The sequence below is a fragment of the Pleurodeles waltl genome, chromosome 6, assembly GCF_031143425.1.
Source record: "Pleurodeles waltl isolate 20211129_DDA chromosome 6, aPleWal1.hap1.20221129, whole genome shotgun sequence".
Classification (NCBI taxonomy): Eukaryota; Metazoa; Chordata; class Amphibia; order Caudata; family Salamandridae; genus Pleurodeles; species Pleurodeles waltl.
Genome location: NC_090445.1, coordinates 820,318,406 through 820,346,223, shown reverse-complemented (window position 1 = coordinate 820,346,223; position 27,818 = coordinate 820,318,406). Strand labels below are relative to the sequence as shown.

Genomic DNA, 27,818 nt, shown 5'->3' with positions numbered 1-27,818 from the left:
GCCAGCCAATGTAGGAGCTTCCCATTTTTGTCCCCCCAGCCATATATCCGGGCCACCGAAGCTCTCCAAATGCACCTGTCTGAATCTAGCATTATGTGTTTAATTTCTTCTCTAACCATAGTCAGCTGTCTCAGGGCAGCGGCAGACGAAGAAGTCATTTGTTGGCGTTCCAGTCTCAGAGCCCTGGCCTCCAGGTCAGAGATCTGGGAGTTCCTGTCCCGCTCGCGGGTACGGAGAAGGTACTTGGCATGCCCTCTGAGGGTAGCCTTACAGGCGGCCCATAATGATCCTGGGGAGCGGACCGACCCCAGATTCAGATCGAAGTATTGAGTTAGTTGATTTCTGATCTCTTGGGTGTAGTCTTTGTCTTGTAAATACCATGCGTTTAGGCGCCATACTGGGCGTTTGGAGGGATCCGCTCCACCCAGTCGGACCCGCACTGGTGCGTGGTCCGAGACTCCCCGGGGGAGTATCTCTGCCCCTGTGACACTCGAGAGGTCCAGAGCAGACATGAATACCAGATCAATTCTGGATTGCGTCCGGTGGGCGGCCGACGTGTGGGTGTACCGGCGATCCCTAGGGTGCCAAGTTCTCCATACCTCGCAGAGGCCAAGGCTCTCGGTCCAACCAGTAAGAGCCGAAGCCCTGGCTAATCTACTGGCCGTAATCTCGCCGGATACATCCAAATCCGTATCGAGAACCGCGTTGAAGTCCCCCCCCAGCAGGGTGGTCCCCTGGGGCAATCCCACAACCACTCGGCGAAGCGAGTGCAAGAAGGCATCAAGTCTCGTCGGGGGGGCATACGCAGATATAAAATTTATCTGAGTTCCATGAAGAGTCCCCGTAGCCACTACAAATCTGCCCTGTGGGTCGGCCTGTGTTGCTGTGATCACCACAGGCAGAGAGCGGTGAAGTAAAATGGCTACCCCTCTAGAGCCCCTGGAGAAGCCTGCGTGGTATACTCTGTCATACCCTCCCCGTATGAGCATGGGGCACCTAGTCCCAAGGAGGTGGGTTTCCTGCAGAAGGACCACTAAGGGGGAGTATCTGCGGAGAGTGTTAAATACTGCTGACCTCTTAATCTTATCCAACAGACCATTTACGTTCCAAGAAAGAACCTGAGTTAATGAGTGCCAGGCGTGAATTGTATAGGTGGTGCATAGGGCTGAGTGTCAGGCTGTGGACCCAGGGACGACCATTTCAAACAAAACAGTAAAATAATAAGGAAGCTAAGCAACTTCTTCCTATCTAGGCTAACTTCAAAAACCCCTCCCCCCAACCACCCTCCTCCCCATACTCCCACCCCGGAAGCATCTGGCGCCCAAATACCCAACCAAAACCAGACAGCCAGCAGGACTGTCCTTGGGGTGGAGTGGTGGACCCCTCCATATAGTCGGATCAATTACAATTAGTGGTGACCTGCCAAGTCTCAGGTATCTTATAGTAGAAAGGCATGACGCCTTCTGTAGTGACCCTTGTAAGGTCTGCATGGGTGAAACGGACATCTCAAGTCATTTTGGACTCCCATCAGCAGGTGTCAAGTGTGTCATATTAACCAAGGACCGGGGACTGACTCAGGCCGTTATCATCTGCCGTTTGGCCTGGGATCTGAGGCCCAGAAGGGTCCGTGGGTTTCTTCTCTGTTTGTGAGCCAGAATCTCGGATTTCCTCATTGTTGTCCAAATTGTTTGTGTCTTTCGGTCTCCCTCTCCGGGATCTGGTGCGCCTCCGGCTCCTCCGGGGGCCTCCCGGGGTGAGGGGTCCGACCCGAGGGGCCCCCTCCGTGTGCTCCAGGGGCCCCCTCCGGGCACCGATGCCCTCCTCCGTCAGCCAGTCCCAAGCCTCTTCAGGTGTTTCAAAAAAATGTGCTCGCCCGGCCAAGAGGACCTTGAGCCGCGCGGGGAAGAGGAGCATGTATGAAAGTTGCATCGCTCTAAGTTTCTGCTTAACGTGTTCATACGACCGGCGGCGGATCTGGACCTCACGGGTATAGTCTGGGAAAATTAAGATTTTATGGTTCTCCCATTGAAGATCTTCCGACCTCCTAGCCTCTTTAAGGATATTGTCTCTATCCTTAAAGTTAAAGAAGCGCGCAATCATTGGTCGTTTTGGGCCGCCCGGTGGGGGGCGCGGGGCCAATGCCCTGTGGGCTCTTTCAATCGCAAACCAGGGCGAAAGGGACTGGTCCGGCATCCATGCTTTAATCCACCTTTCTAGGAACTCAGATGCCCCACCATCCTCCACGCCCTCCGGAAATCCGATGAAACGCAGGTTGTTGCGTCTTGATCGGTTCTCTGCATCTTCCGCACGACGGTGCAGCTCGCCAGTTCGAGTCTGCAGCTGGGCCACTTTACTTCTAAGGTCAGCTAGGTCGTTTTCAGTCTGGGAGACTCTAGTTTCAACCTCGGTGATCCGGCTCACTGCGTTTCTGAGGTCTTGCCGAACCAGACCCACGTCTTCTCGTACTTCCCCGATCTTAGTCTCCACAGCAGACTGTGATGCTTGAATGGCTTGAAGGATGGCACTCACTCCGTCCGGTGCGGGGCCTCCGCTAGCTGTGTCTCCCTCTCCTCGCTGGCCAGCCGGTGTCGTGAACTGGTCAATCTTTTGCTGGGAAGATGGAGGTTGCTTGTTTGCCTTGTCTCTCCCCATCACGGCATCGGAGACAGGAGTCGGGTAGTTTTCCAATCAAGTCTAGATCCCTTGCACGTTTGCTGTTACTGCGATTATGAGTGCGTGGGGAGAGGCATTCAGGCCCAAGCTGTGATCTTCTTCACCTTTGAGATCTGATGAGTCCAGTTTCATCTTGGCCCAGTTGCCAATTGCCATTAGGTATTAAGTGCAAGGGGGGGGGGGTAGGGCATCTTTCTTCCCTGACTCCTTTCCCCTCCCGCACCCCGTTTTCACTTCGAGTCGGTACCTTCAGTAAAGCCTCGACCGGCCCCGGTGTTAATTACGCTGCTCCAGTGACGCCATGAGGTCACTCAGGGCCATTGCCCTTCCGTTAGTTCGGATCGCAGTGCTGATTTTTCGGCCGTATCGGTAACTTTAGCACAGCCTCATCCTGCCTCGATGTCTCCGCCGCGCTCCGTGGACCCCCGGCATGCCTCCGCCGTCACTCAGGGCACCAGGGAGTCCCTCTCTGCAACCGCCCCTCTGCCGCTCCAGCTCCGGCCAGCGGGGTCCAGGATACAGCGCAGCCGCTTAGCTCCCTCCGCCGCTGTCCCCAAGTTTGCGCACGGCCGCAGCCTCATCCACACGGCGCTCTCTTCCTCCAGACGCAGTGGCGCCGCCCCCACACGCCGCGGGAGCCGCGCTAGGGTCGTAGCCTCAACCCTATCCAGGGTCCCCTTCTTACCCCGTCGCACCTCTGTTCCGGCGCGGCCGCGTCCGGGGGGATCGCCGGTCCGGCCCCAGCTCAGCCGCGGAAGTCAGTCCCGGCCGCCATTTTGTTTTCGGGGACGGGACGGTCGCGGCTCGACAACGGGGGCTGCTTTCGCCAGGAGTTCCTCGCCGGAGCCTCTCAGGGGCCCAGGGGTCACAAGGACTGTCAAAACGACGTCTCCGGCTCGGTCAGGCCACTCTAACTACGGGCGGATGACGGAGGGGTCCAGAGCACTCTCAGAGTGCGACAGCCATCTTGACGCCCGAAGCCACGCCCCTGGGTATCTTTTCTAAGGTGAGGAATCTACAACTAGAAATCTCTATCCGAAGTAAAAGTTATTTACCTGTGGTAACAAATTATCTGATGTTCTAGTTGCAGTTTCCTTACTGACCCACCCATCCTCCACGCTCTATGAACTGATTTCTATGGACAGAGACTTCCGTTTCAAGGCCGTAGTTCTGGAGCACCAAGGATCAGTGTTCTTCATAGCTCTGCGCTTCTGGCGTGGAAACTCGTGAAAAGAAACTGACATCAGCGCACCAGGGTGGCTCCTATACACCACCCGTGCCATCATATTTGGTGACCACAATGCCTGCAATGAATGCGGAGTCCAACGCCATCTAATAGCGTGCAGAGCTACTACTCGTTGAAAAACCTACAGATCCAGACTGACACCTTGGGGGAATTCTAAGGTAAGCAATCTGCAACTAGAATGTCTCCACCAGGTCATTTGTTACCAAAGGTAAGTAACTTGTTCTTCAAGGAAAGTCCATACTATTCCTCTGAAGTATCATTCAGGAATCCCTCCTCAAAACAGATGGAAGTGCCCATAGGGGAGCTAGGAGATATTTAAGCGTATCTGACCAAACTACTGCTATTTTGAAAACTCCAAGGCGGTCTTGTGCTTATGGTTGTCCAGCTAAAAATAAACAGATATCAGGAGGCGTTCCACTGTTATCTTCTCATCAATACCTGAGTAAACGTGCCCTCATCTAAGAGGCATCAATGGGTATAGGTTGATGATTTTCATGTATCACTCCTGGCACTCCTTTTCTGTTAAATAAGTCACAAAGTGTTTTGTTAAGGATTTTTCCTAAATAACAGTGATAATAAAGAATTATGTGATTTACAGGAAACTAAATAGTATATTCTAATTTGGATTTTTTAAAACTAAGTACAAACCATTGGTTCCACATATACCATTACTTCACTGTCCTGCCAACAAACCCCTTGAGTGCCTACATTATCATTTTATACTGAGAAATCAATCCAGTTTCGGGTCAGATTGGTTCTGCAATTGTAGCACTACAAAGGATTCTTTAATTGTAACTTTGTATTCATGATGTTCAAATTGCAGTGCATTCACTCTTCCTGTGTCATGATCATAATATAACATGTTACCCATGCTTCAACCTTTTCCTTGTCTTTCTTCCTGCACTGCCATGCCAGACGATGAGGAAACACCTCATCTTTCAGAATGTATTCTACTGCATTCTCTTGGCCATTCTCGAAAATAATTATTACCTTTGCTCCTGCATGTGAAATTTGTGCCCCTTTTTGCTGTTTTCGTGTCACAGGTGCACGTTGGGAGTGGCTTTGAGTACATTTTGCCTTGTGTGCTCACTGCATCAATGCCAATCAAACCAAAAAGGGTAAATCCTGAACCATGGTATTAGTAATAAGTGAAGTGATTGCTCCCCACTTACACCATAAAGCACATTCCAAACAGTATATCCATAACCATCCCTGCTTCCTAATGAGAACCAGAGAATTGTAAACTATAGTTTGGCTTGCAGATAATAACCCTCCATGTCCAGCAGCTACTGGTCACCTTTGCTATATGATTTTATCTCCTACTGTTACCTGAAGCACGCGTCTAGTCCATACTCTTGGCTTGTCCTTGCTTTAAGTTTGGAAGATTTCCTTTTTTGGCTGCAGTTATTGAAGTTTGGACTAAACTTCTGTGGTTCTTCAGATGATTTCTTTCCTGCTCCTGTTTCCTTCCGTTCTAAAAGAAAGGCCCATGTGTGGTCAAAGGAAATGTACAGTATTGACCTTAGGATGCTTAGTGTTGAGGCCTTCAGTGGTTTTAAAGGATTTGAGCATGAAGCTCTACCAGAACTTTGCCTTGCATTTGCTATATAACAATATTCTATAACAATGAATTTAATGATCCCTTCTACAGTGCATGTATGGGTTTGCCTTTCAGTCTGTGTTACATATCTTTTGGCAGATTTGGGGGGTGGGGGGTCATTTTTGAGACCGTATACATGGCATGGCTATTGTAAACCTCAGTCAGGGTGTTGGTTTGACCGACACTGATGTAGACAAGGCATCCAGGTTCATAGTCTGGTTGTTTCTGGTTTCACTAGTGCCATCTTCCATGAAGCTGCAGTTACTGCTTATCTTTATAATAGTTCCTCTTCTGATTACGAGACCTGCATGATTCTCAGACATCATCTTAATTTGTGCCACTTATAGACAAGCTAAATAGGAGTCTTAGTCGGTCCTTAGTGTCCTCCTGTGCTGTCTCCCTATAGCTGAAACATAAACCTTGAAGAGTTTTGTTTTGATAAATAGGCCAGTCCTCTGGCTAAATATTTGTTTCATGACCTTTTAATTAAGGCCCTCAGCTGGGGCTGTCTGAGATTTTATTTTAACTGTTAACTAGTATGTGTGGGTTTTGCCCAGGGGTTCCTGTTTGAGGTTCCCTGTAGATTCTCAATCTTTAAGTTGCTTTGGTTGTCTCAGGGCACAAGCCCAGCCACTTGCTTTTGGGGCTAGTTCTCCCTTGCATGCGCTTAAAGCAGAAATTCTACTGGGATTCTCTCTGCTGCTTATGGTAGATGGACTAATTTGTCTATTCCTTCTGTCTGTGGAGACACATTGTGGTACAGCAGAATATGTAGGAATGCCTCTTCTAACCAACTTCCTCTTGGCTAGATAGTTTGGGGTCCAATACTCCCCCCTGATTGCTCCTTGTTTACAATGGTTAGTTTTTTAGGCAGCGTCAAACTCTGAAATCTTTGTTCTTAAATGTCCAGTCTGTTTTGTTCAGTATCTTCTCTCTCAGGATTTTTCCTTCAGTTGGTGCTCCATAGAGGTATGTTCTGCATTGTTGGATACCCATATCTTCTTCAGGATTGTTCACAATTTCTTCAAGTCTGGAATAAAGAGGACCTAAAAAACAGCAATTAGAAATTATTCAGGGGTGGTGTAAAGCAAGGCCTAGGGACTGTGCTTGTTGACTACTTTCCTCATTTTACACTATCTTGGACTGGAGGAAAGGGACTTTGGGACTGTTATACTAAAGTGACATAGATGATGAATCCATACTCCCTGTAAGTAAATGATAATTTTCTTTGCTTTCCTCAGTATTTGTTTTTGTACATGTGATTTTGTGTGCTTGCGTTTTTCACTGAATTCTCCACACTAAGGTGTTACTTGGACAGGAAGTTAACATTATGAAGGTTATTTAGAGTCTAGTGGGTGCACGTCATTCCATCCACTCAATTTGCAGTATAGAGCTATGAATCCATTCTAAATAGTGCATCCACTTGTTCTTTGTTGATACCTGCATCCATAAACCTTACATAATCTCCACTTTGAGGATTTAGACATCACACATTTGGGCACTATCTGCAGTTCCCCAGGCCTAGAACTTGCCAGTTTTTACCTAATCAGAGCTTAAGTATGACTATCTCATGCTTTGAAATGAGTTTGATTATGTTTTATCTTCTTCTTAGGGTAAAAAACGACAATCTGACCAAGAAATTGAGAACCTTGAAAAGCAGCAGAAGCAGACAATAGAGCGTGTTGAACAGGAGCACACAACACGCCTGCGCGACGAGGCAAAGCGCATCAAATCTGAACAAGAGAAAGAATTATCCAAATTTCAGAACATGTTGAAAAATCGAAAAAAAGAGGTAGGATCATATTGTTGCTAGTGCGCTTATGATTTTTTGTTTTAGTCAAGATTTGCCAGAATACCTTTGAAGATCTTTAGATCAATTTTCAATAAGGTGATAGGACAGTGCATGCTGCACAGGCTAATACTGTTACCATATCATCAAACCTAGAATGTAGATGTAAGATTATGCTCATTGAATGAGTCTAATCAGTTTCTGGAGATGCAAAACGTTTACCAGAATGATGGTGAGAACCTGTCAAGCTTGGGGATTCCCTGCTGTGCAGTTTTGATATTTTGGTATGCAGAAGATTGTGTCCTCTGGTCTAATGGCTTGATCTAGGCTTGCTCGCTTATGAAAAAAGAAACCTCTGTTTGCCTCCAGGTAGTGTTCTAGAGAGAAAAATTCAGATCCTCTGCTCTGTTTACGTCTGCATAGTAGGTGGCAAAGGTGTCAGCAGTGCCTGGGTCAAAATCCTCTAGGGTTCACGTTGTGTGTTTGATGGTAGTTCCTATGTTTCTTGCGTATTTTACTCAAAGCCTGCAATTAGCCCATTTTGTTGCCCTGCATTTAAATTTTTGTTTAATCAAGAGCAGAGCATATTCTACCTTGTCAACATTTAAAGCTTTGACCTGTGATCAAGGTGATTTTTCTTCAAATCTTGTTACCCATTCTCTTGTGTATACCCGCTAATTTTCACAGCTGGGACTCTAGTCGAGCACTTCCGCTTTGAGTGAGACCCAAAGAGTACATACACACACCTCCCTGTTGTTATTATCTTCTGCCAGAAACCTTTGTGAATCATGGTGAATACTGTTTCTCAGTCTCTGTTGCCACTTACTGCTCAGTGGCAACAGCTGATTCCCAGTAGGTATTGGATCTTTATCAGATCGGTCTATACATCCATCTCTGAGGAAGTCACTTTCTACTTGAGAGCGGAGGTGACAACAAAGTAGTCCAGACCAGCATTGGTGTGATGGGCATAAGAAAAGAAAATATAATCTGCTGCCTCAGAAGGTTGGTCTCGCCAGATGTATATGAGCCCCATCTGAATCAACCAGTCATGTACTGCTGCAGAGAGAGTACCAAAGTAGTCAGTTCGTGACAGCACCTTATATACTCTTAAGGTTTGAGTCTTGCTTCAGCAATATAGATCTGATCAACGTTTCTTTTATGGAGTGTTCTTTATTGTCTTTTGATGCTACCATATTGAGCTCACCAGAGTGGCCCTAGGTCCTTTTTAAGAGGTGAGTCACCGCTGGGAAAGGTTATGCAGTCACCTCCAGGTCTCACAGAGGACGATTCTTAAACTTAGGTTTAACTGTTTTTATAATTTGGTTTTAGCTGTTTTTATAATTAATGATCCATTGGTAGGAGAGGACATGCATTATTATCAAGGTGGAGTTGCTTTTATCAGCTAATGTTGCCTACTTTTTCTCCATGTTTGTCTTAGTCTCTCATCACATTAGTTCATTTAACGGCTCTCCAGTGTGAACGTTTGACCATACCCTACTGTTTACTGGGCTGTGTGGTTGGCCCTCGGCTTGCCACCTGACTACAGTCACTCCCCTCTAGGGTTTTCCACTCACTCCTTGCCACAGTAAAGGCTAGAGTCTCCTCCAAACCCCTCACTCATCTGTAACTCAGCTTCAGGCTCAGATATTCACTGGGGTGATTCTTGCTACTCTTAGTTAATCTAAGTCACTGCTTCAACTTGGTGACCCAGCCGGAATCATCCAGCTGCACAGGTTCCCACAGCTGAACCTCTGCTCAATCATGAACTCCCAAAGTAAATCCACCCAATATATTGGGTGCATTATCAGCGACCTAATGCACTCTGTTTCGAGCCTTCTCTGCTGTCCTATAAGGACTTGGGATTCACTTGCCGATTTCGATCTCTTACTGGCCCCTCTGCTCTCCATCGTAATTTTGTGGATGGGTGAAGGAAGGCATGTGCTGATCTACTTCTTGCGGTGTCTCCTTCCCTTGCCTAGAGTGTTTCAGCTGTAATCTCGCACATTGGGTGTGCCCTGTAAGAGCTAGAACTTCATGTTTTGATGACCCTTTACTTCTCCCTGTTCCTCCTTACCTGTATATTTCTTAACCTCTGATGTGATAGTCTGCCAGGCTTCTCCCAAATATTTAGCGTGTCTTTTTTGCCAAGGCTCCTTGTCTCCCCTGCCTGTATGGGGACTTCCGTTAGCGGAAACTTGCCCCTGGGACACAGCAGAGTTCATCAGTGGAAGTAGACCATGCCACATTCTACCAACTTCTTACTGCTTCATTCCAACCAATGTGCAACACAAAATTCCATTTTATCTGGTTGCATCTGTCTACAGCGGGGAGCATGCTACAGTGTTGGTGGGTGATCCTTTCCACCAGAGAGCTGTGTCTTGATGACTGATGGTTTAGCACAGGGCTAATTTAGGGAGATCGGCAGGGAAATACACCCTACACCTCCACCATGTGTTATATTTGTAAATGCTGCCAAGAGCTCATGTAGTATGACCACATGTTTACCCTTCATCTTGGATAGCTCTCCTCTGTTGCTCATTAATATGGTTTCTGTTTCATGGCATGGATAGAAGCCCAGGTGGACAACACTAAGCAAATTATTGGTCTATTGTTAGAGAAGATTAACGCAGTTCTTTCTGTGTTCAGTATCTAACACTTCAGAAAAGGCTAGATACAGGTCCCCACTTAGATTTCATGTTTGACACTTGAGTTTTAGAGTAGTGTGGCAGCAATGATATGCATTTTATCACTCATCTGCTACTTTCTCTCTAGTTCATTGCCTCCATAGTGTAACGTTGCATTTGTAACAGTTAACGACATTGATGGTGACCTAAGCACGTGTCAGCCAAAGACCCTTCTATTGTGGCTGTCTGAACCTAACAACTGACGTACGCTGTCTTTAAGTACTAGATTCACTCTCTACGATAATTCACTTATTATTTGAAGGTCCTTAAAATAGATTTGCTAATATATTTACATAGCATTGTGGTCTCACCACTATGCCTCACATTGGTCTCCATTTAATTTGGATGGTCCATTCAATACATTAACATTGAATGGCTCGCATAAATCCACATTTTATGTTAGAAAAATGGAAACCCTGCCTGATTTGTGAATGGATATCATCACATTTATCAGGTATTTTGACATGAATTTGTACAGACAAACATTGTGTACAGCAAGATTTTCAGGTGACATGCACACATATATATGTATGTGTTTGTGTGTGTGTGTGTGTGTGTATATATATATATATATATATATATATATATATATATATATATATGTTCGATGGCATGTGTAGCTGCAGATACACATGCTGTGCATATCCTGCCATCTAGTGTTGGGCTTGGAGTGTTACAAGTTGTTTTTCTTCGAAGAAGTCTTTTCGACTCACAAGATCGAGGGACTCCTCCCCTTTCAGCTCCATTGCGCATGGGCGTCGACTCCATCTTAGATTGTTTTCTTTCCGCCATCGGGTTCGGACGTGTTCCTCTTCGCTCTGTGTTTCGGTTCGGAAAGTTAGTTAAATCTCGGAAAATTCGACGGTATTGTTTGCATTCGGTATCGGGTTAGTTAACGCAGATCGACACTGAATTTTGAAAAGCTCTGGTGGCCCTTCGGGGTTTCGATTCCCCGGCGGGGCCTGGTCGGCCCGACCACGTGCGTCTTCAAGGCTAATGGAACGGACCCCATTCTGCTTCTGCCCCGAATGCCACAACAAGTATCCTTACACAGATCAACATTTGGTCTGTAATTTGTGTTTGTCTCCCGAACACAAAGAGGATTCCTGCAAGGCCTGTCGAGCGTTTCGGTCGAGGAAAACGCTGAGGGACCGGAGAGCAAGAAGGCTTCAAATGGCGTCGGCGCCGTCAGGACACCACGACTTGGAGGAAGAAGAAACCTTCTCCATTGCTGACTCTGACGAGGCCGAAACAGAACAGACGCCAAAAACCGTGAGTAAAACAGCCCTGGCCAAAACTCACGTAAAAACCATGAAAGCCCAGGGGACGCCACCGCCGGCAGGCCATGGCTTAACCCGAAAAATCGGTGACCGTCCATTCGCACCGAAAAAGGGCACACATGTGTCGAAGTCATCCGACTCGGGTCGAGATACCGGCACAGAACAGAGTCGGTCGAGACACTGGTTCAGAGCAGTCTTGACATCGAGATACCAGCACCGAGATATCGGAACACCGAAACCCAAAAAAGTGGCTTTGGAGACGAAAAAGACGGTTGAAAAGGTTTCGATACCGAAACATCCGGCTTCGGAGCCGAAAACAAGTTCCTACACTGAGGAACAAGGCCTTTCCGCACAAATGCAAAGCCATAAATTCAGACAAGAGCTAGAAGCAGGAGAGCCAGATTACACACAGAGAAGGCTCCACATTCAAAAGGAGACAGGAAAAATAAGAACTCTCCCTCCTATAAGGATGAAAAGGAAACTTGCTTTCAAAGATAAAGATAAACAACCACAGGAAAAGGTGGCAAAACAAGAAACTCCGCCACCATCATCACAACGCTCACCACAACCATCACCAATGGCTACCCCACCTATGATGCAGTCTCCAACGCACACAGGGATGAGCCAAGATGACCCAGATGCATGGGATCTTTATGATGCGCCTGTATCAGATAATAGTCCCGACTGTTACCCAGCAAGACCATCACCACCTGAAGACAGTACTGCTTACACACAGGTGGTGTCCAGAGCAGCTGCTTTTCACAATGTGACACTGCACGCTGAACCGATTGAAGATTACTTTTTGTTTAATACTCTGTCGTCAACACATAGTCAGTACCAGAGTCTTCCGATGTTACCAGGAATGTTGAAACACGCAAATCAAGTATTTCAAGAGCCCATAAAAGGCAGGGCCATCACTCCTAGGGTGGAGAAAAAGTACAAGCCTCCCCTAGCAGACCCTATGTACATCACACAGCAACTGACACCTGACTCAGTAGTAGTAGGCGCAGTTCGTAAAAGGGCAAATTCACACACCTCTGGAGATGCACCACCACCCGACAAGGAATGTCGCAAGTTCGACACAGCGGGGAAAAGAGTTGCAGCACAAGCAGCCAATCAATGGCGCATTGCCAATTCACAGGCTTTGCTATCAAGATATGATAGAGCTCATTGGGACGAAATGCAACACTTCATAGAACATCTACCAAAAGAGTTCCAAAAGCGTGCACAACAGGTGGTGAAAGAGGGCCAAAGTATCTTGAATAACCAGATACGATTGGCAATAGATGCAGCAGACACAGCTGCAAGAACTGTAAATACAGTGGTCACTATTCGGAGACATGCATGGCTACGCACCTCAGGATTCAAGCCCGAAATCCAACAGGCGGTGCTTAATATGCCTTTTAACGGACAGCAGTTGTTTGGGCCGGAAGTGGACACTGCTATAGAAAAGCTAAAAAGGGACACAGATACGGCCAAAGCCATGGGCGCGCTCTACTCCCCACAGAGCTGAGGCACATTTCGGAAAACACAATTTAGAGGGGGGTTTCGGGGCCAAACCACAGAACCCTCAACCTCACAAACCAGACCCACATACCAGAGTAAGTATCAGAGGGGAAGCTTTCGGGGACAATACAGAGGTGGACAGTTCCCAAAAACTAGAGGAAAGTTCCAAAGACCCCTCAAAATAAACAGTGACTTCAGTGTCACAAATCCACAACACATAACACCAGTGGGGGGGAGACTAACAGATTTTTACCAAAACTGGGAAGAAATAACAACAGACTCGTGGGTCCTAGCCATTATCCAACGTGGTTATTGCATAGAATTTCTACAATTCCCACCAAATGTGCCTCCAAGAACACACAACATGTCCAAACAACTCATGGATCTATTACAAATAGAGGTCCAAGCGTTGCTGCAAAAAGATGCAAAAGAACTAGTACCAAATCATCAGAAAGGAACAGGTGTTTACTCCCTGTACTTTCTCATACCCAAAAAGGACAAAACTCTAAGACCCATATTAGATCTCAGAACACTAAATCTTTACGTCAAATAAGATCACTTTCACATGGTGACACTTCAAGACGTCATCCCCTTGCTCAAACAACAAGACTACATGACGAGATTAGATCTCAAGGATGCGTATTTCCATATACCCATTCATCCTTCGCACAGAAAATACTTGGATTTTTAATCCAAGGGGTACATTACCAATTCAAAGTGTTGCCATTCGGCATAACAACAACGCCAAGAGTCTTTACAAAATGCCTTGCAGTAGTGGCAGCCCATATTAGAAGACGGCACATACATGTATTCCCGTATCTGGATGATTGGTTAATCAAAACCAATACGCAAGAACAGTGTTCTCAGCACACAAAATACGTCATAGAAACCCTTCACAAACTAGGGTTTTCACTGAACTACCAAAAATCACACTTACAGCCGTGTCAAATACAACAGTACTTGGGAGCAACAATCAACACAAAAAAAGGGATTGCCACTCCAAGTCCACAAAGGGTACAAGCATTCCAAAACGTAATACAAAGCATGCACCCAAACCAAAGGTTACAGGTAAAATTAGTAATGAAACTTCCAGGCATGATGTCCTCATGCATAGCCATTGTCCCAAACGCAAGATTACACATGCGGCCCTTACAACGGTGCCTAGCAACACAATGGTCACAAGCACAGGGTCAACTTCAAGATTTAGTGTTGATAGACCGCCAAACATACACCTCGCTTCAATGGTGGAATACTATAAACTTAAACCAAGGGCGGCCTTTCCAAGACCCAGTGCATCAATACATGATCACAACAGATGCTTCCATGGTAGGGTGGGGAGCACACCTCAACCAACACAGCATCCAGGGACAATGGGACACTCAACGGAAACAACTTCATATAAATCAGTTAGAACTACTAGCAGTGTTTCTAGCGGTGAAAGCATTTCAACCACTAATAGTCCACAAACACATTCTTGTCAAAACAGACAACATGACAACAATGTATTACCTGAACAAACAGGGAGGGACACACTCCACACAGTTGTGTCTCTTAGCACAAAAGATTTGGCATTGGGCTATTCACAACAACATTTGCCTAATAGCGCAATACATACCGGTAATCCAAAACCAGTTAGCCGACAATCTCAGTCAGGATCATCAACAGATCCACGAATGGGAAATTCATCCCCAAATACTTCAAACTTACTTCCAAAGATGGGGAACACCGCAAATAGACCTATTCGCAACTAAAGACAACGCAAAATGCCAAAACTTCGCATCCAGGTACCCACAGCCTCACTCCCAAGGCAATACGTTATGGATGAGTTGGTCAGGGATATTTCCCCCTCTCCCACTCCTTCCGTATCTAGTAAACAAATTGAGTCAAAACAAACTCAAACTAATACTAATAGCACCAAGTTGGGCACAACAACCTTGGTACACAACACTACTAGACCTGTCAGTAGTGCCTCATGTCAAACTGCCAAACAGACCAGATCTGTTAACTCAACACAAACAACAGATCAGACACCCAAATCCAGCATCGCTCAATCTAGCAATTTGGCTCCTGAAATCTTAGAATTCGGACATCTAGACCTTACACAAGAATGCATGGAGGTCATCAAACAGGCTAGGAAACCAAATACAAGACATTGCTAAGCAAATAAGTGGAAAAGATTTGTTTATTACTGCCATAATAATCAAATCCAACCATTACACGCATCTGCAAAAAACATCGTAAGCTACCTACTACACTTACAGAAGTCCAAGTCAGCCTTTTCATCCATTAAAATACATCGGACAGCAATTTCGGCTTATCTACAAATTACACATTCAACTTCACTATTCAAAATCCCAGTCATAAAAGCATTTATAGAGGGTCTGAAAAGGATTATTCCACCAAGAACACCACCAGTTCCTTCGTGGAACCTCAACATCGTATTAACACGACTCATGGGTGCACCATTTGAACCCATGCACTCCTGTGAGATACAGTACTTAACATGGAAAGTAGCCTTTCTAATAGCTATCACATATCTCAGAAGAGTAAGTGAAATACAAGCCTTTAACATACAAGAACCCTTTATACAAATACACAAACATAAAGTAGTTCTACGCACGAATCCCAAATTCTTGCCTAAAGTCATATCACCGTTCCACTTAAATCAAACAGTGGAACTCCCAGTGTTCATCCCAGAACCAGATTCTGTAGCTGAGAGAGCATTACATACATTAAAAGGGCACTAATGTACTACATTGATGTAACCAAACAAATTCGCAAAACAAAACAATTGTTTGTAGCTTTCCAAAAACCTCATACAGGTAATCCAATATCCAAACAAGGCATTGCCAGATGGATAGTTAAATGTATTCAAACCTGTTATATAAAAGCAAAAAAGAGAACTGCCTATTACACCAAAGGCACACTCCACTAGAAAGAAGGGTGCCACCATGGCCTTTCTAGGAAATATACCAATGACTGAAATCTGTAAGGCAGCCACATGGTCTACGCCTCATACATTTACTAAACATTACTGCGTGGATGTGTTAACAACACAGCAAGCCACAGTAGGACAAGCAGTATTAAGGACATTATTTCAAACAACTTCAACTCCTACAGGCTAAACCACCGCTTTTGGGGAGATAACTGCTTACTAGTCTATGCACAGCATGTGTATCTGCAGCTACACATGCCATCGAAAGGAAAATGTCACTTACCCAGTGTACATCTGTTCGTGGCATGAGACGCTGCAGATTCACATGCGCCCTCCCACCTCCCCGGGAGCCTGTAGCCATTTAAGTTGACTAAAATTAAACTTGTACATTTGTAAATATATCACTTTTAGTCACATCATGTACATACATACTTACTCCATTGCATGGGCACTATTACTATATACACAACTCCTACCTCACCCTTTGCGGGGAAAACAATCTAAGATGGAGTCGACACCCATGCGCAATGGAGCCGAAAGGGGAGGAGTCCCTCGATCACGTGACTCGAAAAGACTTCTTCGAAGAAAAACAACTTGTAACACTCCGAGCCCAACACTAGATGGCGGGATATGCACAGCATGTGAATCTGCAGCGTCTCATGCCACGAACAGATGTACACTGGGTAAGTGACATTTTCCATATATATCTCGAAAAAACATTTTTATTTCCAACTATTGAAGATGTTTTCATCTGGAAAATACCTTTTCCGAAACGGCTCAGTTGACCTCAGAGAGAGAAATAATGTATAGCATCAATTTAATTGGGACGATGTCCAATTGTAATTTGTGCCATTCTTGTTAATGTGTTAAACTAAAAATTTATTAAGTATGGTAGTTTCTGCCATTTCCAAAGCAGAGCAGCACATAGACATTTTTGAGAATCTTTCAGTGATGGACCCCTTCTTCTTCCTGTTGAATAGGTGTCTTTGAAGTACTGTCAGTTTAGCACTCATGTGCAGCAATACAATGTAAACGCTTGAATGAGTTGGCATGATTGTTTTATGTGTGTGTGCTAAGTGGGGTTGTGGGGTATGTGTGGGGGTACATAGGTGTGAGAATGTAGCCATAGAATCTACCTTCTATAATTGTTTGTTCAACCATCTGTTTTGCATTGTATTAATTAATTGTTTTCTGTATTTTCTATATTTTTGAGTGTCCCACTTTTACTGGTGGTTGGGTCTTTATGGTGGTTGTGCTGCAGCATAATAAATTGCATTATTCCAACAATATAAACACAAGCGTGGTACTTTGGAGTCTTTTCCTGATGGACAAAAAATATTAGTTTGTTCTTAGTTACACAAGTTTTAATTATGTCTCTTGGGGTTAGTCTTTAGTTCCCTATAAGTTTAATCACAGAAGGTTAAAGAAGAATAAATAAGTCTGGCTATTTAATACTAATTTTATAATGATTTAATTCCCTGCATTTAGTGCATTTTTGTAGGTAGGTTAGTGTACAGTACATCTAAAATCTGTACAGAGGGGCTCCGGTCCTCATAAAGGTGCCAGACGCTGGCCATCTCTACTTTTCCACGCAATTACAGTATTCATAACATTCATTGAAAGAAACCCACATCATCTAATAGAAATCTGTGAATCGTCCCCTTCATTGAACTCCCAAATCCCACTCAGTTTTAATAAAATATCCAGAATATATTTTCTACAAATGTTCTAGACAAGGTAACAACCAAAAGTGCCTGCAGCATATGACCTGACAGGAAAGTGACATTTGGAAATCTGTCTGCACTACTTGAGAGGGTCCTTCGTAAGCGTCGCAGGCACCATCCGTTTCCTTGTAAAGGAGGTGACATAGTTACTTGACTGTGGAACACCTGCATAGCATATCTTCCATTATCATGACTGATATGATGGCTTGCTGAAATATCAGTAGTGGCCCTTTTCCAATCTTCAAGCCACATTATTGTCTAAGCTCACTCTTCACAGATTGTGGCGCCACCCACTGTCTCTCCACACATTTTCTGGAGTTCCAGAAAGATACAGTCTACTGGTATGAATAACTCCTTTGTGTTTCCATTTGCATTGTTGCAGGGGGATTCTAACACAACAGGTTTATAGCTTGCACAGGAGAGACAATCTCCAAAAATCTCAACTAAATGTTTTTTGAATAAAATAGTGAGTAGCATAAAATAGCCGAGAAGTGCCTCAGACTACAATCCTGGTAACAGAGACCTTCTAGAGTCAAATGATAATCAGATATAATGCAGTGACTAATCTTCACCCTCAAATCCAGATGGGGTCAACATATGCTTTAACGTATGCTTTAACGAAATTCAAACAACTAAAGAAGTTTAGCAAAGGCAATAATGTTTAGCCACTATTTAACTGTTATATCTGAAGTCTAAATGCCTCACCAAATAAACCACATGCCCCCCATCCTCCCACTCCTCCGTACAGCAGCAGGGTAGCCAAAGTGAAGTGTGATAATGCTCTTAGTCTCAGGTCCAGCCCAGCATGATAAATCAAGGCCTTCAAAACATAAGGTTGCTATTTGTGGTTGCATTAAATAAACTATCCATTATCTCCCTCCCATTTTGAGATAACTCTATTGGCACAAAGTTTAGTTCAAATTACATATACAGGAAAACTCAAACCCACATTGAGCGGTCAGCATTAGTGTGTCCTCTTTCCCTTAGAAGTTGGGTTCAGCCAAATGACTTTGATTCTGGCTTTTAGCACCATTGGTAATACGTTTCAAAGTCCTACTCTCATTCCAAAATAAGTCTGAAAGCAATTAAAAGTTCTGGGTAGGGTGTTTTGTCTGTGAAATGAGAGGTGTTGAGGGGAAGTAACTACTGTACTTTGTCACATCTGCTGCAAAGAAAACTAAAATAATTTTTTGCTTTCAATTTAAAATTACACTTCTAAAAACTTGTGTACTACGTAACAATTGTATTCTGAAAAGTAACTCTAGTCAGTAAGGTGCCACATATCCTCTCTTAAAAATCATTACATGTTAAATCATCAAGTATCTTACCGGGCCATTTGTTGAGCCTTTTTAACAAAAAGCATGTGCTTTTGTCTTTGAGCAATTTTCTGAAGATCTATGAAAGTTCGGTAAAAGGTCTACCAATCTCTTATTTGTATCTGTTGACATGAAAAGCAAGAAACTAATAGTGTAAGCCCAATTTTGGGAAACATGAAACCTGTTTTAATTGATTTCTTATTAATAAATATATGTATTGATAAACACATATTTAGTATACTCAGACTTACTGTAGAATTTGTATACAATTGGCCATCATCGAAACAGTATTATATGCCTATACAGTGCTTGAATATTATGTTTCTTGCTTTTTTTCATGTAAACACAACAAATGGTGCTGTTCACTGATCATCGGATCTTGAGTCACTTTGCATGCCAACAGAATGTTGCCTTTGCCTCTGGTTATTTTCGTGCAACAGGTACACAAAGCATGTATGCACTCCCTAGCCTTCACCAGATTAACGTACTCGCTTGATCTCAACGCAATGCATGCTGGAGGATGCTCTGTCCATTTTACATTAAGCGCTTGAACTTGAGAAAAGAGTTCTTTCCCCACCTTCTGCATGCTTATACTGTAGGTATTAAGTGAAGCTGAAAAAGCACCCAAAGAGCTGAAAAAAGAGCTTGTGAAGCGCAGGAAAGAGGAGCTTGCACAAACCCAGCATGCCCAGGTAATGACAGTAGCAGAGGTTTTCTGCTACTATGAAGCAGCATTATTCACATAGCTTGATAGTTGCCTTTTTTATTGTAATGTTAACTAATTGTTGTTTTGCTCTAACCCATTAGCGGATTCTTGTTGTGTTCACAAATTTGTGTTTGTAATTTGTAAAACAGTGTAATTTCTTTGCAACTACATCGACACACTTTCCATAATTTGTTATCTTGCCTTGTAACACAGTTTTGTAAGCATGTGTGTATGTGTAAGGTGTGTTCACTTATCCTGTTGCAATGTCTGTATATCGGCCCAAAATGTTGTCATTTGTGAGTGAGATGGAGTCTGAGTGCCTTTACTTTTGCAGTCTAGTGGAATACACCGCAGTTAAGATTTATACCATAACACAGTCATGCACTTGGCCATCGTTCTAAATCAAAAAAAGGAATTAAGAGAAAAGTTAATGTTTTATGTGCCATCATTCTTAATCTGTTTCAGCACCAGATATCAGGAATGTAGAAATGGCAGACAGGAACATGCAGTTTTCTAGGAAGGAGCAAAATTGTATTTTCCACAAGAAATGCTTGTATTGTTTAATATTTGTTTGACTCTTCACTGGCATTGCAGTACAGTCATTTGAATAGAGATTTAATGAAATTCTAAGTATATATAGACACTCAGATCCACAAAGCGTTCCTGTTTGGGCTGATGCACAGAGACACTGTGTATTTTTTTTATTTTTTTACAGTATCTTGTTGAGTAGCTTTGAAGGTTGACCAGTTAACACGTTTCTAACAAGCTACCTACTGGTAAGTGTAGGTGAAATAAAACTAGTCGTCTAATTCTGCACTTGATCATTTTAACTTAGTACTAAAGAAAAGTATAAATCTTTCCTTAAAAAAAAATAGGTTAACGTGCTTCTGTACTTGAAAAATACCTTGTTTGCCAAAGATCAGAATTTGGATGTCTCTGAGCATATATAGAAATCGGTTTGGAGAAGACGGCTATGAAAAAACGCTTGCGACTTTTGTGATAGAAAAAAATAATTTTGTGTATTTAATTTCTAAACTGTATTTGGTTACTGCATTATAAAGTTTAACAAATCACAGTAAGTTTACAGTGTTTGAAATTAAATGTTTCTACAGAAAAATAGTACTGTTTATGTATATATTTACATGGGGGTAAATTGTATTCTGATTCACAGGGTGTTGCACAAGTTATGATTCAGTCTTTTCAGTTGTCGTCTTGTGCACTGTTCAACGCTCCACTGCAGGATGTAAGTCTGTTTTGGCTGCAGCACAGTTTTTTTATTTGGTTTGTCCTTACCGTCTTTAAAGGACCACATGTGTCAGTAATAAAACCTATAGGATTTTTTCAATTATTGTTTGAAACTGGCCTCTTTATTTTCTGGAGGGACTAAATTAATCACCAAATGATCCACAGAAAATTAATTTGCAATTATACTTTCAAATCCAACCCAAAGATTAATTCAATTATATATTATACAGTAAACACATGTGATAGATTGACCGTGTGATTTTTGGTCGTAAATCAAATTCTTTGTGTGCAGTGGAATTGTGTGTTGAATTCTTGCTCCTCTAATTGTTGTCTTTAGAATCATGTTAGCAAACTCAAAACCACTCTCACTAGGGAATGTAGTTTTTATTTATTTTGTAAAAATGTAAAATAAAAATAAATTACATTGAACGTAGAAACACAAATACCATGCTGAAAAGAATGCCAGAGCTATATAGATTAACATAACAATTTACTTTTACAAAATGTCTGGTGATAGACAGCATATTAAATTAGTCTTTTAGAAGCCAGCCATTATTCTTATTTGTTATAATTGTTTCCTCCCACTTTAAAAGTCTTAAACCCATGTTTTTTTTTCTTTTTTTTGTTAAACTGTCTTTGTTACTCATAGAACCTGTCAAACCAAAACATTTTTGGGATTTTCTCTAAAGTCTTTTTTTCCAAATAGTGTTGCACATATTTATTTTTGCAGTGTTCTATAGGTGACATTTTATAAGAGCAGAGGACTGGTGTCTTTTCACGTCCTCTCACTTTTCATTAAAGAGAAGATGAATGAGGTAGAATTTTCACATATACATAACACTGAGTTTTGAAATTAGGGTGACATTGGACTTGAAAGAAGGAGCAGGAGCTGATAGTGTTTATGAGGAGCAAAAAATCATACTTTTTCCTAAGTTACAGTACTTTCCAATTCATTTTGGGTTGCCAGTAGCACTCCTCCAGGGACCGTGAATAGAGCAACATTCAATCAATCATTGTTTTCCATTGAAATTTTCTAAAACATTTGAAGTGACTACACGCTATAAAGTGTACATGTGCTTTCTTTTCCTGCCATGGACCTTTGTTCTACCAATAGGCTTGGAGAGGAGTTTTTAGAAATTGGATTCAGCATCTCAGTTTTCAGCGTGTTGCATTGCCACAGAATTATTGGTGCCACCAGGAAATTGGTTAAGGTAAATTGTTGTAATTTCAGGGCACAGCCACACCCCTCATAATCATTGCACCTGCATTACAATCCCCTCAAAGTCTGATCTCTGAATTATATTTAGTCCACTTGAAGTTTAGGTGAATGTTTATCTGGTCATTTCCTCATAGATACCTTCCCTTTTCATAAAAGTACTATTCCACAGAGTTTCTATGCTGACATTTAAACTATCTCCCAAGGAAATCATTCTAAGGCCAAACAATTTCTTCTTTACAGATCATTATAGCTCCCACCTTAAAACAGTATGTTCTGTTTACTTCCATAATTAGCAAGCCAAACAAAATGGAAACAAATCCATCTGTTAACTCTGGACATGCCCGAGCATACATATGACACTTACATTTAGGATCAGGCAAGATTGAATTTACCTTTTGAAGTTGGAGATTGCTGTTTCTAATTTTTATTTTGTTTGTGACTTATTTCTTTAGTTGAACTGGAATTAAGTTCTGCGTTTTCAGGAGTCTGCATTTTTATGTTCCTGGACTCTTCATTTCCAGGAGGACAGAGCACATATCTCAGACTTTCACTGATTTAATTCTTACCCAGTTGATTATTGAGTTCATTAATGCAACAGGACTACTGTAAGATATCTTTACGTAGGTTGTGGATAGGAACATTGAAGCAAATTGGGGAAATGGATACAGGCTTCCTCTTAAAACTAATGGGATTAGATTTCCTCTTCTTCAGGTGCCCTTCCACCGCAATGTCTCAGTTGCCTTTTTGGGCTTTTCCACTGAGCCTCTCTTCTTGACTGGTATTTGCTTCCACTCTGAGTGTTAGCAAAGCCTTGAAAACTCTTGATATGTTCTTTAACTGTTCACAAAATCAAGCATTATCTTCCTTGCATCTTCAGCCTTGCCTCAGAAACACACTTTGGGTTTCCCACACAGCTTTGCCCATGGAGCCTTCTACTTCATTACTGTTAATACCTTGTGTCCCATAATGGACTACAAAGGGGCCCCTGAGTAATGTTCAGTTCAGCTCCTGCCATTTTCTAACTCCTTATGAAAATCTGGTGCCATAAAGGAATGAAGTAACTAATAGAACACATAATTGCTAAAGTATAAGTTTAAAAAAAAAAAAGGTAAGCTCCAGACGTTTTGAATTTGTTGATTGAAAACACTTAAGATGCACATGTCATTATCACTTCTACAGTACATTGCTTTAGACTTTTAGATATGTTTGTCAGAAATGGGGTCTTTAGTTGTCATTCGGTGTGTACCCTGTAGGGACTCTTATTTTAGTCTGGATAAGGGAGATACCTGCTCAGATTACCCTTGCTCACCCCCTTGGTAGCTTGACACGAGCAGTCAGGCTTATCTCAGATGCAAAGTGTAAAGCATTTGCACATAACACACAGCAATACAGTGAAAACATTATAAAAGGACACCTCACCAGTTTTGGAAAAATAGCCAATATTTACAAGTATAAAACAAGACCAAATACGATAAAAATCCAACATACAATAAATAAGATTGAAAAAATGTAAGAATTGAAAAGGCAGTTCCTTGAAGTCAGTAGCTCCATCTGGGGCTATCACGGCGTCGTGAACAACAAATCCAACAGTCCTGGCCGTTGTGATCCTCGCAATGCAGTCCAGAGAGCAGCGTTGCGGTGTCGGTTCCAAAGGTCAGTGCGGGGATCGTCGGGCCCTTGAAGTCACACGTGTTAAGGATCAAACTCTGGGCTGATAAAGTCAGGCGCGCTGGCATGGATGGCGTTGAGGCTGCGGTGCAAAGTGGGACGATGCGAAGTTTGGTGCCCACAGGTCACAGTGAAGGCAACGGCTTGGTGACGGCATCCAGCGGCATCAATGAGACCAGGGCTGCAGTGTGAAGCAGGGCGGTGCCACGTGCGGTGTCACCAGGTCACGTGCAGGCAGGGTCATTGTCGTTGCTGAAGCGCTGTTGGTTGTACGTTCAAGTCAGTGGTGCGGCACGGGACGGGCTCTGTGCGGCGTCCACGGGTCACAGTGCAGACAGGGATGCCTGATGACAACACTGGAGTCGATTGTGCTGGTGTCGGTGGACCAGGGCTGTGGTGCAGGATGGGGAGGTGCTTTGTGTACCTCAAGAGCGATGGCCACAGTGCAGGCAGCGGCGCCGGTGTCAGCAGGAGTGTCATCTTCAGGGATGCCCAGGCTGCGGTGTGAGGCGATGCCAGAGTGGCGGAACCACAGGTCACAGTGTAAGCAGCAGCTTGGTGGCTGCATCAGATGGCGGTGTCGCTGAGACCAGGGTTGCAATGTGAAGCAGGGCAGCACGGCGCGGCACCGTGCATTGTCAGCAGGTCACGGTTCAGGTCATCGGTATCGTTGGAGGCGTTGCAGTGGTTTTTCTTCTTGTACAGTACAGAACACACAGTTCCCAGTGCCACAGGCAGATTAAACTGAAGTCATTGGTATCCCTGAGACTTTTATCAGGAGGCAAGCACTACTCCAAGCCCCTGGAGAACTTTCTCAAGCAGGATACACAGCAAAGTTCACCCTTTGCTCTCTTTTCAGGCATAAGCAGCAACTGCAAGCCAACCCAGCAAAGCAACACCGCAAAGGTGCAGTACTCCTCCAGCTCTTCTCCTTGGCAGAGGTTTCTCCTGATCCAGAAAGTGTCACAGTGCCCTTTCCTCGGGATCTGCACGCTGCTGAACAAAAGGCCCACCTCCCGGCGTCACCAACTCAGAAAGATATTATAGCACAGAGTTATGATGAAGCCAGGCAGGGGGAAGGGAAATTAGGGTAGAGAACTGCAGGGAAAGAGATCTAAAAAGAAAAGGTTAGAACAAATATGCATATACTCAATCATAACAGTATAACTCACCTATAGACTCTTGAATAAAGGCGCCTCCGTGATATCAGATTGAGACCCTTTCTGAATTGGGCGTAGCCCCTTCTTTGAATCATGGAACAAGAACAAACTTCAACCTCTGAACCTAGAGATGGCAAGAGCCTTGGACTATGGACATACTCTGAATATCAATCATGTAACAAATTATACATTCATAAACATAAACGTTTGATCTCCGCCTAGAAATTCTCAAAGACTTAAATATGTATTGCACATATTCTCAAAGACTTAAATATGTATCTCACATATTATGCTTCCCAAAAAACAATGAAACTATAATTTTCTTATTTCCGAAATGTTTTCACATTGACTACCTAGGCCTGAAAGTTTTACTCATTGAACTTGAAGCGCTTTGTTCGTTGGGCCGAAGCGCCTTGCTTGTTAATACATGAAGCGCTTTCTTCAATATACCTGAGAGCGACTTTACTTGCTTTGTCTGAAGCGATATGCTCATTATGCTAAGGGGCGCTTTACTCATGTGGCCTGAAGAGCTTTGATTACCGTGTCAAGGGCGCTTTACTCATGTAGATTGAAGCACTTTGATTGCTGTGCCAAGGGCGCTTAACTCATGTGGACTGAAGCGCTTTGATTGACGTCCCAAGGGCGCTTTACTCATGTGGCCTGACGCGCTTTACTCATGTGGACTGAAGCGCTTTGATTGCCGTGCCAAGGACGCTTTACTCATGTGGACTGAAGTGCTTTGATTGCCGTGCCAAGGGCGCTTTACCAGTGTGGCCTGAAGCGCTTTGCTCGTTGTGCTAAGGGGCGCTTTACTCCTGTGATCCGAAGCGCTTTGATTGTCGCGCCAAGGCCACTTTACTCATTGAATTGCAAATGCTTTGCTCGTTGTGCTAAGGGGCGCTTCACCTTTGAAAGTAACAACCCCCTTCAAGATTGGGCTCATCAAGACCTTACTGCTACAAGTATAACCTACTCGTATCTGAATTCACCATGGAAACAAGGATACTCCGATTTACTGTCAACCTGCCATGCAGCAAATCTGCTCTTCTTCAGAGGATCCCCCACGAGGTCTGACCGCATCGAAGTCTTTAAAATAGTGAGCAATGTGCTTGGGTGTGGCTGGGCTTTATAGGCCTGCCACACCCCAAGATGGCCGCTGCCTCTAGAAACCTGGGAATTGTAGTCCATTCCTAAAATAGCACTGATAAGTGCATCTTGTCCACCATTGTCCTGACCCTGCAGCCACATGAGCTTTAGCACAGGGCAGGTGACGCTGATGACTACTTTTAGAACACAAGGGGATGACAAGTGGTGTGCATGAAGCTCCGCAAATACGCGCAGTGGAGTTTTGGGCGGGACCTGGACCGCGCACAGCTTTATTCCTGACAGAAAGATTCTAAAAGTCTGGGGTTTCTGGTCCAGTACTTCTACCCCTTTCTGCCTCTGAAGTTGCCCAACTTCAAAGAGAAGTCTCTCTTGTTTTCAGGATCCTGTCTTGGCCAGGCCAGGCCCCAGACACACTTTAGGGGGTCGGAGAGTGCATTGTGTATGAGGGTAGGCACAGCCCTTTCAGGTGTAAGTGACTACTCCTCCCTCTACTCTAGCCCAGATGGCCCATCATAATAAGCTCCCTTTGTGTCACTGTCTAGAGGAGATGCACAAGCAGCCCAACTGTCAAACTGACCCAGACGGGGAATCCACAAACGGGCAGAGTCACAGAATGGTTTAAGCAAGAAAATGACCACTTTCTGAAAGTGGCATTTTCAAACACACAATCTAAAAACCAACTTCACTAACAGATATATTTTAAAATTGTGAGTCCAGAGACCCCAAACTCCTCATTTCTGTCTGCTCTCAAAGGGAAACTACACTTCAAGAATATTTAAAGGCAGCACCCAATTTAACCAGTGAAAGCCAAATTTGGCAGTATTTCACTGTTAGGATATGTAAAACCCATCAGTACATGTACCAACTTTAACATACACTGCACCCTGCCCAAGGGGCTACCTAAGGCCTACCTTAGGGGTGCCTTACATGTATGAAAAGAGAAGGTTAAGGCTTGGCAAGTAGGTACACTTACCTAGTCGAGCTGGCAGTTTTAACCTGTACACACTGACACTGCAGTGGTGGGTCTGAGCCATGTTTACAGGGCTACATGTGGGTGGCACACAGTGCTGCAGGTCCACTAGTAGCATTTGAGTTACAGGCCCTGGGCACCTATGGTGCACTTTACTAGGGACATACCAGTAAACCAGATATACCAATCATGGATAAACCAATCACCAGTACAATTTACGTAGGGAGCACTTGCACTTTAGCACTGACTAGCAGTGGTAAAGTGCACAGAGACAATAAACCAGCAAAAACATAGTCCAGTATACCATAAAAACAGGAGGTCAGAAGGCAAAAAGACAGGGGAGACACACCAAAAGCTGCCAGGTCTAACAGAGTTGTTTAATTTGGAACATCGTTTCCTTATGTAGTGAATATATACATTCATTTATTTTTGGATTTATAACTATGTATGCTTTGCTGATAAGCTCACACAAATCGGAATGCCCTGAACCAATTTACGTATGTATACTAGAGCAGTGCAGTTTGCTTTTGCTCAAATTAGATTTAAAATCTTTAACTGGTATGTTGTTTTCTTAACTTTATTTGTTAAGATGATATATTAAGTCTTTTTCTTGAGTATTCCAATAGGTAGCACGTACACTGTAAATTCTCAGCTCTCTAGAAAGGGATGAATTTAGTTATTTTTCAAACGGAGTATGTAACATTGTGCGTGTCACTAATTAAAACTTGTGTTCCCAATAGGAGCAAGAATTCTGTCAAAAGCAGCAGCAGGAGTTGGATGGGTCATTAAAGAAGATAATTTATCAGCAAAAGAACGAGTTGGCCAATATTGAGCGGGACTGCTTAAATAACAAACAACAACTAATGAGAGGTATTTAAATAAATCAAAGCACATTTATAAGGCTCTCATTCAGTGTCAGTTTAGGTGACTCTTTTTCTGCTGCATTCTGTAAGAATTAAAGTGCAATCCTATTGCCATCAAAGCTGTTGG

The 27,818-nt window shown here is 43.6% G+C and overlaps 1 protein-coding gene across 2 annotated transcripts in view; it reads left to right on the top strand.

Annotated features, from left to right (window-relative positions):
* LOC138300280 (STE20-like serine/threonine-protein kinase) overlaps positions 1-27,818 on the top strand; it is a 310,793-nt gene that overhangs the window by 170,495 nt on the left and 112,480 nt on the right. The window contains exons 12-14 of one of the 2 annotated variants that reach the window (XM_069239453.1): positions 7,132-7,311; positions 19,353-19,445; positions 27,569-27,698. In XM_069239453.1, the coding sequence (XP_069095554.1) occupies positions 7,132-7,311; positions 19,353-19,445; positions 27,569-27,698 (403 nt within the window). The remainder of the gene's footprint in view (positions 1-7,131; positions 7,312-19,352; positions 19,446-27,568; positions 27,699-27,818) is intronic. The other variant, XM_069239454.1, reaches the window with a different exon arrangement.